This window comes from Octodon degus, unplaced genomic scaffold (assembly GCF_000260255.1).
Source record: "Octodon degus isolate 3935 unplaced genomic scaffold, OctDeg1.0 scaffold00104, whole genome shotgun sequence".
Lineage (NCBI taxonomy): Eukaryota > Metazoa > Chordata > Mammalia > Rodentia > Octodontidae > Octodon > Octodon degus.
This window is the reverse complement of record NW_004524680.1, coordinates 3,484,047-3,498,087: the sequence shown is the minus strand read 5'-3', so window position 1 is coordinate 3,498,087 and position 14,041 is coordinate 3,484,047. Positions and strand designations below refer to the sequence as shown.

At 46.1% G+C, this 14,041-nt stretch overlaps 1 protein-coding gene across 2 annotated transcripts in view; it reads left to right on the top strand.

The window, feature by feature from the left end:
* The first annotated feature begins 1,202 nt into the window (after positions 1–1,202).
* Spatc1 (spermatogenesis and centriole associated 1) overlaps positions 1,203–14,041 on the top strand; it is a 29,800-nt gene continuing 16,961 nt past the window's right edge. For both annotated transcript variants that reach the window (XM_023723945.1, XM_023723946.1), the window contains exon 1: positions 1,203–1,442. In XM_023723945.1, coding sequence (XP_023579713.1) covers positions 1,238–1,442 — 205 coding nt within the window. In that variant the 5' untranslated portion in view covers positions 1,203–1,237. The remainder of the gene's footprint in view (positions 1,443–14,041) is intronic.

The window sequence follows — 14,041 nt, the reverse complement described above, 5'->3', positions numbered from 1 at the left end:
CATAAATGCTGGGATTATAGGCCTGTGCCACTGCACTCAGCATGTTTTTTGACTTTTAGAGAGACAGGATGTCACACTGTAATTCAGGGTGGCCTTGAACTCACTAGTCCAGGTTAGCCTTGAACTTAAAACAGTTCTCCTGCCTCAGCCTCCTAAATGTTTAGATTACAGGCATGCACGACCACAGCTGGGTATGCAAATGATAAAGCAGAATAAAGAGAACTCAGCCCTGGTCTCCAGGAGTTCTACTCTCTGGGGCCAGAGTGACTCAGCCAGGACTTTGGTCTGGGTCATCAGAGAAGGAAAGCAGGCCTCCCATTGTGAGGTCCCAGTAGAATGCTGAACTCAGACTGACTCCAGCCCTGGCTAGCCTTTTCCACTTTCCTCATCTCCACTCTCTACCAGGAGTCTGCCCACTAGCCTATTTCTGGACTTCACCCTCCTCTGCTCCATGAAGAGATTTGAAAGCAGATACCCACAGGAGCAGAGCCAGTAGATGTTTTAAGGATGCAGCTTCTGTTGACTCTTAAGGTCAGTCCCATGCAGTTCTCCTTAGATAGCTATAAGAAAAAGTCATCCTAAATTCTTAGAACCAGGTGAGCAATGTTGTCTTGGCTTCTTAAAGGATTGTCAGGAAAATTCAAGAATCTGGGGAGCAGAGACCCAGGTGCAAAGAAAGTTCTGCCAGGGATCTGGAACAAGAGAACCTAACTCACCAGAAATGGAAACTCTAAGTTGTAGAAAGCCAGATGCCAGGTTCTTAGATGAAGGAATCCCTGGGCCAGCAACTGGCAAAGGACTTGGTACCTGGGAATGAAGAAATCTTGGCCAGTATCCAGACATCCAGGATAGCACATCATTATAACAAGGCTGGAGAGTTAAATCCAGGCATGCGTAAGATTGAAGGAAAGGACACCCTTCCCAATAGACAGAGATTAGCTTGCAGTGGGAATGAAGTCTATGCAAAGAAGCATCTCGAGTGAAGCTGAACAGATAGACATGAGATCAGGGCTTTCCAGGACAAGACAGGGCCTGTGTACTGGCCCAGTGGCATAGACAGCTGAGCCTTTTAGAGCAGAGACTAAGAGGGCCTCTGACCTCACAATAGCCAGGGCTCAGCAGGCCATCCCTTGTAGACTCTGGTGCCCTCTTCCAGCTCGGGCAAGGCCCCGGGCCCTGGGCAGCATCCAGGTGCAGTGCCCTCCTGTGGGCTGCACCTTCTCTGCTGCCCCAGGGTATGTCTCTATTTACCAATTATGAAGGGCTTCGGCATCAAATAGAGAGGCTGGTGCATGAGAATGAGGAACTGAAGAAGCTGGTGCGGCTCATTCGGGAGAATCAGGAACTCAGGTCTGCGCTCAAGACTCAGGCGGGCAGCATCAACATCAGTACGCTTGCCAGTGGGCTTGGCGAGGTGGCAACAGGCCCTGCTCAACACCAGGGTAACTATAAGAGGCTGGGTTCAAAGGCAGCAGGGAGGGGAGTACAAGACTGTGCAGAGAGGCTCAATGTGCTGGTTTCTCAAGAAATCTTGGAAGAACATACATACCTGTAGTAACAAATCTGGGGAACACTGACTCCATTAGGTGAAGGGAAGATGAGCACACAGGACCATAGGGACAAAAGGGCACAACTAGCTAGGCCCCAGTCCACTGCACTCACCTGATGATAGGAGCCCCTACCCATATCCTTCTCCTAACCCAAACCTCCAAGCAGCACCATAGACTAAGACTTCCCAGCTCTGGAATCTAAACAGGCTTCCATACTGGATCCAACACGTCACTACTCTTCAGCCTCCCCACCTTGCCTGTGTGTCTGATCTCAGCTTCCCCCAGTCCTCACCATTAGCTCCCCTTCTTTCTTCCCCATTACTGTCCAGTTAGAGATGGCCAAAGGCAACTGACAACCCACATCTAGAAGCTGAGGAGAACTAGGACTGAAACTCAAGGTTTGAGAATTGTTGGAGTATGACAAAAGCCCTTGGGCTGGAGATGTAGAGAGTGTGATGAAACAGAACAGCCCATGAAGTTGCAGTATGCAGAATAGGAGCTCAAATGGCAACTGTGAACTAGGCCTAAGTATAGGGACTGAGTCAGTGGCCAGAGGTCAGAATACAACAAGGATCACAGAGCTTTGTGGTGACAGGAAGGAGAGAGGAGTTAGAAGAATGGGAAGCCATGTGAAGAGTGGCCAGCACTGGAGATACCAGGCAGAAAATTTCAGTGGGCAGGCAGCTTCCCGTATGTGGTCATTGCGTATGTGGCTGACACAACACAGTATGTTGGTGAAGGTTACAAGGGTGTAAGCAGGTGACAAAAGACTGCTGGTTGTTGCACCACTTCCCTCCCTGTAACACTCTTCTGGTCCTAGAGAAGGCTGTGTTCCTTCTTGTCCAATGCAGAACTGTCCACGTGCGCTCAGAGCCTACCCACCTCTGTAGTGACCTGCTCCCTGTCATAGACCTCTCCCTCTCCCTTCCTGCCGGGCCTTGTCTCTGTGCAACATCAGGCAGAAACTCTTCCCCCATGAGAGGACTTTGTTCTTCTGGCCTCTGCCTATTTAAGCCTGTACAGCTTAGCAACAGACCTCAACACCATTGTTTTAGAAAAAGTTGTGGGTGGCTCCTTAGGTGCCACAGCCTTCTCCACCTCTGCTTGGCATTTGAGACTAATAACCCTCCCCCAGGCCCCTCTTCCCAAGTTCCCAAGTCGGTTGTCCGCCCCCCTCACTCATGTTAATCACTGCTACTCTCAGGCTGTGGTGCCCTGCCCTTCCACCCTCAGCCAGCGCACTCACTGCATGGCTTCAGTGCTTCTCCGGGCGTAATGATCCCCTCTAAGGGCTCTGCAGTGAGTCATTAGAGGTTGGTTCACTCCAAAGGCGACATTTCGGAGACTTTGGGCCTTTGCACAAGGACGTTACAGTCCTCAGTCTGTGTTCCTCTCCTGCTATCTTACTCCCCTGCTCCCTACCACAGTGCTCCTGCCATCCAGCCTGGCTAAAGTAGAATGGTCTTCATTTCTCCGTAGTAATCACAATTGCATAGAGCCCTCATGTTTGAAAGGGGGTATTATTAATGATTCAGAGCCTACTGGCAGGGTGACAAAAATATGAATGGGGAGGCCCAACATTTAAGAAATCTCATCTTTTTTTTTTAATTTATGCATTTATTTATGTGTATATATGTGTGGCCAACTCAGCCCACCAGGGGGTGGGGCTGGCTGGCATGTGGTGCTGGGGGATTGATCCGAGGTCCCTGTGCTTTGCCAAGCTTGTTCTAAGTAAGTGCTTTAGACCACTGAGCCATCTCACTAGCCCCTGAGATTAGGGCTTTTTTGTTTATTTGTTTGGTTTTTTTGGCAGAACCGAGGATTGAACTCTGGCCCTTGTGCTCGCCAGGCAGCATTTATTCTACTGAGCCATCTCCCTCACCCCAAGAAATCTCATCTTAAGAAGCTAGATTCTGGTTTCTTATACTCAGACAACCAACCAAGCCTTACATTTATGTTTTTGTTTTTATTTTTGTTTCCGGTCTTTGAGACAGGGTCTCGGTATGCAGTTCAGGTTGGCCTTGAGCTTACTTTGTAGCCCAGGCCAGTCTTCAACTCATAACAATCTTCTTGCCTCAGCCTCCAGACTTCTGGGATTTTTTTTTTTCTTTTTTAAAATTAATTTTGAGAAACAAATAGGAATGAGAGTTTCAAAACAGTTCAGTATGACAGTTTCAATAATTAATACATTGCATATTGTTGTATTCATAGATGCAGACATGATATCCTGTCCCAACACTATAGTAGGATTTTCATTTATTTATAATACAATCCCCAATATGGCAGGTTTGCTTCATATTTTACTATTTATTTCATATTTCCTTATTTTTCTTTTACTCAGACTTCTGGGATTACAGGCACGCACTACCATGCCCAACTATAAGCCTTAAGTTTGACTAACAAGAGAATTGCTGGTCTACCTCAGGTCATCCAAGTTTAGAGATCAGGAAAGGATTTCTGGAGATGTGGAATCCAGGCAGCTGGTGCTGAAGGCAGAAATGAGAGTTGAAGTTGGAAGAGAAGCTTGAAAAAAGGCCTGTTCTTAGAGGTTGTAGGAATGAGAACTGAAGTTCAACTTCTGTGTGTGAACATGTGTAATATGTATTAGAGTATATGTGCATATAAGCATTGTTGTAATGTGTAGGTGTGTGGATATAGAAGTGATTGAGGTATGTGGATATATGTGAGTATCTGTGTGAGAATATACATTAGTATATGAGAGAAAATGTTAGTGAGCTGGGAGCAGGGAACACACTTTTTTTTTTTTTTTTCATTTATGTATTTGGTACAGGGTCTCACTACGCAGCTCACTACACAGCTTGGACTCATAGTGATTCTCCTGTTTTCAGCCTCCCCAGTGCTGGGATTATAGGCATGCTGGGACTCCTTCGACCAGCTCAGCGTGCCCCAGGGATGGGGCCAGTGCAGCATGTGGGACTAGGGATTGAGCCCTGGTCCCTGTGCTTGTAAAGCAGGTGCTTAGTCCACTGAGCTATCTCACCAGTCTTAGGGCACACATTTTCAATCCCAGAACTCTGGAGGCTGAGGCAGGGGGGGTCACAAGTTTGAGCCCAACCTATATAACATAATGACTTAACAAACCCTGTCTAAAAAAAAAAAAAAAAAAAAAAGCACAGCATGAAGAACTTGGGCTCAAACTCCAGTTGAGCAAAAGAAGGGGCAGGAGACAAAAGAGGAGGAGGTAACTGTACTTTGAGCATGTGTTGTGTGAGTAAATGTATACATATGGCTCTGTATTTCTCTGATAGTGTGTGAATGTGTGCACGCTGCATGTATGAATGTATGTATGATATGGGCTGAATGTATTTCTATGGTATCTGTGATACTATGAATATGTATTGTTCATGTGGGTACATGTGGTGTGTGTGAGGTATATTTGTGTGTGTTTAGTGTGTTTCTAAGGGGTCAGTGAGGTGTGAACAGGGAAACTAGAGGTGTCAGCGGGGGTCACTGGCATGGACTACGAGTTACATGTTAAGGAGCTTAGACTTTCTCCTGCAAGAAATAAGCAGAAACATGGTTTCTAACAGAATAGTCATGTTTGTGCTCCGAAAGTTCATAAAGAAAAGTGGGGGAAATGCATTCAAGACAAGTAAGGAAATGGGTTAGACTGCAGCTGTTGAAACAACTCCAGAACTAGGTGATGGTGTGAACTGCAGAAAAACAGAAGTTCATTCAAGTTATTTAGTAAGAAAACAGAAACCCTAACCATGTGAATGTGAGCAATAATAAACAGAGTAACCAGAATATATCTGCTGCCCTGGCTGAGGCAACTGGATGACTGATAGCACAGAACTTGTTATCCCCATGTCCAGCCAAGGTGGATCCTTACAAGTGCTTCAGAGGATCTTTCTCTGCCACTTCTCACTCTGCCTGTTTCCCCAGCCCTATGACTGCCCTTCTTCCTCGGGACAGGCTCTTATTCTTGATTTGCCCTCATGAACTCAACTTTCAATTCCTCTTTCTGAGCCCAACCCTCTCACCTGTTGTGCTCAAGCCAATTCAGGGAAAACACAGAGGGAAATGAAGCTTGGGTGGTATGAGCAGAGCTGGACATGTGGGCTCTGGGTGCTCAAAATCATGAACACCAGACCCCTTGAACTGCAAGACCAAGCCTAGGTGGGAAAAGAAGGTGTGTGGAATGAGGTTGGAACCAGGGGGTCAACTCTCTCCATGGTACCATATCTTGGCCCAGAACTCCAAGAAGTACAAGAATTCTAAATTCAAATTGGTCTTCTAGGCTGTTACAAAGTTTTGTCAAAGGAAAAAAAGATATAGTTTATCAGTTGGCTTGAATGATAACATTCAACTACTCTGACATATGGCAAGTGGGCCTCCACTTGTTCTCTTCCCACAGTCCTGCAAATGCTAGTGAGCCAACAAACAGGAAATGCAGTTTTAAGGAAAGACAATGAGTTATATTTGTGACAGACTAATTTTAAGACATCTATTTGATAATTGTACTTTTTTGGTACTGGGGATTGAACTCCGGACTTTATGCTTGTCAGGCAGATGCTTAAGCTGCTGAGACATTGATTTGAAATAGTGATAAGATGAGCCTGAAATTCAAGAGGTCAGGGATAGACAAAAAAGATTCAAGATTTATTCATAACTGAAGCCAGAGCAGGGGGTAAGACAACCTGGGAAGAGTGTACAGGTAGCAGAGACTGAGGGATTCTGAGTAAGGACAGGTAGATAAGTTGTCAATGGAGCATCAGACAGGTAAAGAAAATTTCAGAAGTTCAATGATATGGAAGGCAAGAGCTTCAGAGAGGATGAAGTGTTGAAAGGGTAAATGCTGTCAAAGAGTTAAGAAAAATACTAAAAATGTCCATAATTTTTAGTGAACAATGATGTTGCATTTATGACCTTGGTTAAAGTAGTTCAACCCCACTACAGGTGGGAAAAGCCAATGAGAGTGAAGAATAAGTGAAAATATAAACAGAAAAGATGATGGTGACAATTAGTGCAAGAAATTTGGCATTTGTGGCACTGAACAGAAAGTGGGCAGTACCTACAAAAGAGCATGGAGTCTACAGCTTCTTCTCATGACAGGAGAGATCTGAGTTTCTTAATATGTGTAAGGAACTGGAAGAGACTAGGGAAAGGTACTTCATACGGAGGTACCCTTGACTGAAGGAAGAGCATGACTTCCACTATCCTAGAAGGGAAAGAAGGAGAAGGATGACTGTGAATGCCAGGTGTTGGGAAACTGGGAACTCTAGATGTATGGCTTCAATTTTCTCTGTAAAAATATTCTCTGTGAGCAAAAGGTAGAGTGCAGGAAGTGGGGATGGTCTGACAGTGAAGGAGAACCAAGAGGAGAACCTGGGAGGCCTGAATATAATACTGGCAAAACAGCATTAGCCACCATTGGAAACTTCCAAAGCCAGCAGTCACCAACCTTGTGACTTCTGTGGAATTTGGTGGCCTGGGGGCAGGCATGAAGACAGTAGGCAGGTAGAATGCTGAGGAGAGTTAAACAAGAGTATAAGCACATCCATCTCCAGGTGGTTCCTCATATATTGTAATTACAGGGAGGAGGTTCCTGGACTATTCCAGTTGAGAGATAAGTGGAGACCAGAAAGGCTATCAGGTGGGCAGAAGATAAAGAGGCCAGTGTACCAGAGATCTGGAAAGGCTTGAAGACTAGGTGGCTGGGAGTAATCTTCCAACCAGAAGTTACAACTGTGTGGTCAGAGTGGGCAATCTGAGTGACAGGAAATATTGCCTCTTGGCCAAATTAAGTCATCAGGAAGAAACAGGTGCCAAGAGGGTCAAATTTTAGCCAACACACAGTGCAGTGCAGGTGAGAGAATCAGGACAGAATTCTGATTGGTCCTGAGGGCTCCAGGACTTGCTCAGAGCCCTGCCCTGGGAAAGAGAGATGGATGGGGAATAACAGACAAGAGGAAATGTGAGCCAACCTAAGTGCCCAAGACATTTAAATAGTTACTGCATGGAAAATTGGCACCTGCCTGCACTGGTCAGACGTGGCTCCTCTACATGGAGATTAGGTGATAAGGTGGACAGGATGACACAGACTAACAGGGCCAGAGAGATCAGAATGGAACACACAATCAGGACAGGATGGTTGGGTTGGGGGCCTGTGCTGCTCTTGCTGTCAGGCACCATTTCCCACTACTTAATCCTCCTTATTTCTCCCTCACCTAAGCCCATTTTCCTCTCTAAGCCAAATGCTTTCTTCCCATTATCTTCTCTTGGGAACTACAGGCTGAGGAAAGATTTCTCCAGCAGAGGGAAGCCTTCCTCCATTTTTTTCAAGAAGGACTTTTAAATGCCTGACAAACCACCTCACAAATCATGTCTTTTCCAGCCCAGAACCTTGCCCCATACCCAAGACCTGTGCTTGCTCTAAAGGAGTCCTTGAGTCCTTACTGATCCCAGAGCCTGTTCTCCCTGTAACAGTACATGAGGAACCATCTGCTTATCCAGATATTGAAGCTGTGTGAAAGATCAGATTTTATTCCTCTACCTATACGCAGGCTGAGATCAGATTGACATCAGCGGGCCAGGGAGACTGTTCAGTAGAATAAACACTTGCCTGGCAGGTCTGAGTTAAATCCCCAGTTTAAAAAAAAAAAAAAATTGGGCCTGGGGAGACAGCTCAGTAGAATAAGTGCTTGCCTGGCAAGCACAGGGTCCTGAGTTCAATCCCTGGTAAGGCAAAAACACACAAACAAACAGATTGACATCAACAAAAATCAAAAGGGGGGACTGAGTAATGTAAGTTTTAAGGTTCAGGTACATGTTTTAAAGAATCTCAAAAAATCTGGATGAAATGTTGGAGTTTAAGGCTGTAAGGGCAATCAGTGCAGGCTGGTATACAGAGCTGGTATCTGGACTTGAGGGTGACCTTATCCTCACATTAAATTTCTTTATTGCCCTTGCTTTTTTTTTTTTTTTTTTTTTTTTGCGGAACCGGGGATTGAACTCAGGCCCTTGCACTTGCCACGAAGCGCTTATTCCACTAAGCCATCTCCCCGGTCCCTCTTTTTTGTTGTTTTGATTTTTTTTGTTTTGTTTAGTTTAGTTTCTGGCACCGACGACTGAAAGCAAGCGCTGTGCCACTGAGCTATACCCCCCTTGCTTCTTGTTTACCGGGGTAAGCTATTGCTAGTAATGGAGAATCCACTGTTTGTAGTGGCAGCCCAAGTCTCTCTCAGGCCAGTCCTGATGCTCCCCTAAAATCCATCCCGCCTGCCTCAGGATACTGAATTATCCGGACACCCCTGAGCCCTCCTCCCTGAGGAATCTCTCCGTCTCTGCAATCCCCTATCTTCAGGACCCTGGTTCGTGACCTCTCTCCCTCCTCTCAGGAATCCATTCTCCTCTGGAATCTCTTTGCCCCCCTTCTGGATGCACTTCCCTCAGGACCCCTTCCCCTCTGGACACCACTCCTCTCGGGACGCCACCTCTGGAGACTACACACCTCGGGACACACTTGTCCTCTCGATCTCTTCTCAGGGTGACCCTCTCTCAGGACCTCCTCGCCTCAGGACGCCTTCGAAGCCCTAAAGACCATTTAGGATCCCTTCTTCCCTGGACACTCAAGGCACTCTGACTTCCCTTTTTCTCACTTCACACTCCCACCCTCGGGTCACCTCAGAGCAAACTTGCTCAGAGCAGCTGCCCTCCGGCTCGCTCAGCAAGAGGCTCAGGTTCTCGCGGAGCTCCGCCCACCATGCCCCGCCCCCAGCGACCTGCTCACCTCGATTGCTGAGGGGTGCTCTTTTTTTTTTCAGGACTACCCCTGGCTGTCCCCACTTTGGTCTCGCCCTGTTGCGCACCCCCCCCCCCGCCTAGCTCCAGGTTCCGGCCCCGCCCATCCCGTGGTTCCTCCCACAGGGCGGTAGCCAAACCCGAGACTGCTTCTGGCCGCGCCCGGTCCCCAGGTCGCCATCTCCGCGCTTGGCCTGGCGGAAGTGGAAGTACGGAGGCCGTGAGGGCTGCCCGCCTAGGGGTGAGCGGCCGGGAGGGCGGGCTCGATAATGAAGGTGAAAAAATCCTGGAGACAGCTCCCCAAGCTCCGCAGTGGAAGATCGAGAGCGGCAGACTTGGGGAGGAAAGCAGGAATTCAAACAATTTAAGTTCAAGAATGAGAAATTTCATTGGTAAATCTAAATCGTTTTCCTTTTTAACTTTAATTACCTGCTGTAGCAAACCAAACTTTCTAGCCCCGAAGTATAAACAACAGGTCGAGGATACACCTCAGTGGAGCAGTGCCTGTCTGGCAAGAGCAAGATTTTGAGTTCAATTCCCGGTACCGAAACAAAACAAAAAAACTCTACTAAAAAAAAAAACCCCACACACCATAAACAGGGAATCTGACCTTTTCTGCAGGATTCTAGTACTGTATGGGAACGTACCAGGATTTTCTACTGACAACTCTAAATCAATTAAATACAACTTATAAAATTAAAATATCAGTCACTTGCACATTTTGCATTAGATAGACTGATGTGAGTGAAATCTCTTAAACGTAGCTTGACAGTGGGGCTCCATTAAATGGGAACCCTCCCTCCACCCCTGGAGTTTGAGCATATTGCTAGAGTTCCCCAAATTCAACAAGTGTCCGGCCTCACGACTGCTGCTGAGTTCTGAGGGACCTGTGAGTAGCTAAGCCCGGGGACACTGACCAAGACCAACCCAGTGTGGCAAAGATGCACACTCCCTCCTTCAAGGCCTGTACCTGCAGACTGCAGTGCTCTCCCCTGCAAGGCCCCTGAGCTGCTAATGTTCTATTCTAAATGTCCTGGGCCCTATTATCTGATGGGGGAGAGTCTCTGGGGAGTTGTTTCCAGAGACTTAGGACCCTCAGAAAGAATGGCAAGATGGGGCTGGAGAGATGGCTCAGTGGTCTAAAGCACCTACTTGAAACAGGCTAGGCAAAGCACAGGGGCCTCGGTTCGATCCTCCAGCACCACATGCCAGCCAGCCCGCCCCCTGGTGGGCTGAGCTGGCCACACACACACACACACAAATAAATGTAATAAATAAAAAATAAATAAATATTATTAAAAAAAAAGAATGGCAAGATGTATTAAAATTGGAAGTACATTCCTCCAGGCTAGGGTAGGTTAACGCACAAGCCATTGGGGCAGGCACTGAGTCTCAGTGTCCTGGGATCATGGGAAGGTATCCTTGGGGATTGACAGGAGTCCTGACTCGATGGGGTAGCTGACTGCCTGCGCATGGGAAGGGGGAGTTTGTTACCATTTGTTTGTTTATTGAGACAGACTCTTATCATGCATGCAGTTCAGGCTGGTCTTGAACCCAGATTGGCCTTGAGCTTCCATCAGTCTTCCTGCCTCAGCCTCCCTAGTGCTGGGATTATAGGCATGTGCCACCACACTTGGCTCAGGTTTTCTCGATTCTTGTGCTAGGGCTTTCTGCTGTTTACTTCTACCTCTATCTCCTACCTCAACGTCATTTAATCTTTTTGAAATAACAACTTTATAATGATACAATTTACCATACAAGGTGCACTTTTAGTATGTGGGGAGGGGCTGGTGCAGCATGTGGTGCCAGGGATTGAACCATGGTCCCTGCACTTGCCTAAGCTTGCCTAAGTAGGTGCTTTAGACTGTTGAACTATCTTACCAGCCCACCACTATCTTTTTTTTTTTCACAACTTTATAATAATTTCATCATCCCCTAAAGAAACCTTATCCCTTTTAACTATTATACAACTATTCTCTATCCCCTTCCCCAGCTGCAAGCAACCATGAATCTATGTTTTATGATTTGCCTGTTACAGGTAGCCCATATAAATGGGATCATATGTGTAGTCTTTTATGACTGGCTTCTTCCACTTGGCATGTTTTCAAAGTTTAACTGTATTGTAGTATCAATTAAAACTGTTTTGTTGTTTGTTTTGTTTTGTTGAGATAGGTTCTTGCTATGTAGTTCAGACTGTCCTTAAACTCAGTATGTAACCCAGGCTAGCCTTGAACTCAGGACATGGATCCTCCTGCCTCAGCCTCCCAAGTGTAGGGATCACAGGGGTGCGCTACCCTATTTTTTTTTTTTTTTTGTGGTACCGGGGATTGAACTCAGGACTCTGTACTTGCCAGGCAAACATTTATTCTACTGAGCTATCTCCCTGGCCTAGCTATCTCCCTGGCCCAGGGGTGCACTACCATACCTAGTTTTAATTAGTATTTTTTATTAGAGTTGGTAATTTGTTGGGTTTTAAGGCTGAAAACCTTAAAAAGGGACATAGGTTGTGATGGACAGTTACATTGTTTCATCTTTTGGGCCATTATGAATAATGCCATTAGAAACATTCATGCACATGTTTAATGCATATATGTTTTTTTCATTTCTCTTACGTATATGTATTTAGGAATGGAGTTATTGGGTCATATGGTAACTTTATGTTAATTGGTTTTTGTTTCTGTTTTGGGTGCCCAGGAATTGAACTCAGGACCTTGCACTTATCAGGCAGGCACTGGGCGGGCCCCTGAACTATATCCCTCACCTAATGTTCATTATTTGAGGAACTGCCAAATTGTTTTCCAGAGCAGCTGCACCATTTTATGTATCCATCAGCAGTGTACAGAAAGGGTTTTAACTTCCCCAAATGCTTGTCAACACTTGTAATCAACTGATTTTTTAAATTTTAGTCACCCCGATGGGCATGCAGTGGTGGTGTATTGTGGTTTTGACTTGTTTCCCTCATAAGTAATGGTGATGAGCCTCTACATTGATCATGTGTGTTTCTTCTTTGGAAAATGTCTGTGTACTCAGTTTCTCTTTATTTATTTTTCTTCAATCAAATTTAAATTTTCCCTCTTTTATTTTCCCCAGCGCTGGGATTACAGGTGCCACCACCATGCCCAGATGAGCTGTCGTGGCATGTGGTGCTGGGGATTGGACCCCTGTCCCTGTGCTTGCTTAAGTAGGCACTTAGTCTGCTGAGCTATCTCACTGGCCCACTTTTCCCTCTTTTACATTGAACTGTCTTTTTATTGTAAAGTTATAAATGTTCTTTAAATAAACTAGATAATGATCGGGTTAAATTATACCCAAAGCTCACCCCACAGAATACTTCAGTAAGCCAGGAATATAGCTGAGTGGCATAAGCACCTGCCTGGCAAGTGCAAGGTCCCAAGTTCCATCCTTGGTACCACAAAAAACAAAACCAAAAACCAAACCAGAATACTTAAGCAATTTACAGAAAACACCAAGCAAAATTGCCATTTTGGCTGGGTGTAGTGGCACATGCCAGTAATCCCAGCACTTGGGAGGCTGAGGCAGGAGGATGGACATAAGTTTGAGAGTAGTGTGGTCTACAGAGTATGTTGGAGTCCAGCCTGAACTGCATAGTGAGACTCTGTCTCAAAAAGACAAAAATAAGATAAAATATTTCTGTTTTCTTTCTTTTTTAGGGGGGTTCTCTTTGGGACAGAGTCTCAGTATAGTTCAAGCTGGCCTTGAGCTCACTTTGTTTTTTGTTTTGTTTTGTTTTGTTTGTCTTTTTGAGATGGTTTTGCTACGTAGTTCAGTCTGGTCTTGAGCTTACTTTGTAGCCCTGGCTGGTCTGTCTGTCTGTCTTTCTTTCTTTCTTTCTTTCTTTCTTTCTTTCTTTCTTTCTTCCTTTCACAAGTTTGTTGTTTTATTTTATTATGTAGGGAGTGGAAGAGGTGCGGCACAAGTAGAAGTATGCAACACCACGCTGGTCTTGAACTTGCAATGGTCCTCCTGCCTCAGCCTCCCAAGTGCCAGGATTATAGACATGCGTCACCATATCCGGCTCAAAATTGCCATTTATTTATTTATTATTATTATTGTTTTTTTGTTTGTTTGTTTGTATTTTAAGGAAGGGTCTACAGGGTGTTCAGGGTCTCACTACTAGATGGGACTCATCGTGAGTCACTTGTTTACAGCCTCCCAAGAGCTGGGATTACAGGTATGCACCACCATACCCAGTCTCAGTTGCCGCCTCAGCGCACCCCAGGGGCAGGGCCAGCACAGCAGGCCCGGGGATCGAACCCTCAGACCCTGCAGCAGGTGCTTTAATCCACTGAGCTATTTGGCCAGCTCCCTAAATTGCCATTTAAAAGAGGTGGGTTTTTTGTTTTTTTCATTTTAGAATGTAAGATTCTCAGGCCAGCCAACTAGCTCATTAAAGTGCCTGCAAGCAGGACCAGGGGTCTGGGATTAAACCCCCAGGCCTGCTGTGCCAGCCCCACCCCCAGGGCCTGCTGAGACTGCACGCAGTGGCGCATACCTGTAATCCCAGCTCTTGGGAGGCTGTAAACAGGCGGACCACTATGAGTCCAATCTAAGGGGCCAATCTAGTAGTGAGACCCTGAACACCCTGTAGACCCTTCCCTAAAATAAAAAATAAAGGGGCTGGCGAGATGGCTCAGTGGTCTAAAGCACCTACTTGGAACAAGCTTGGCAAAGCACAGGGACCGCAGTTCGATCCCCCAGCACCACAT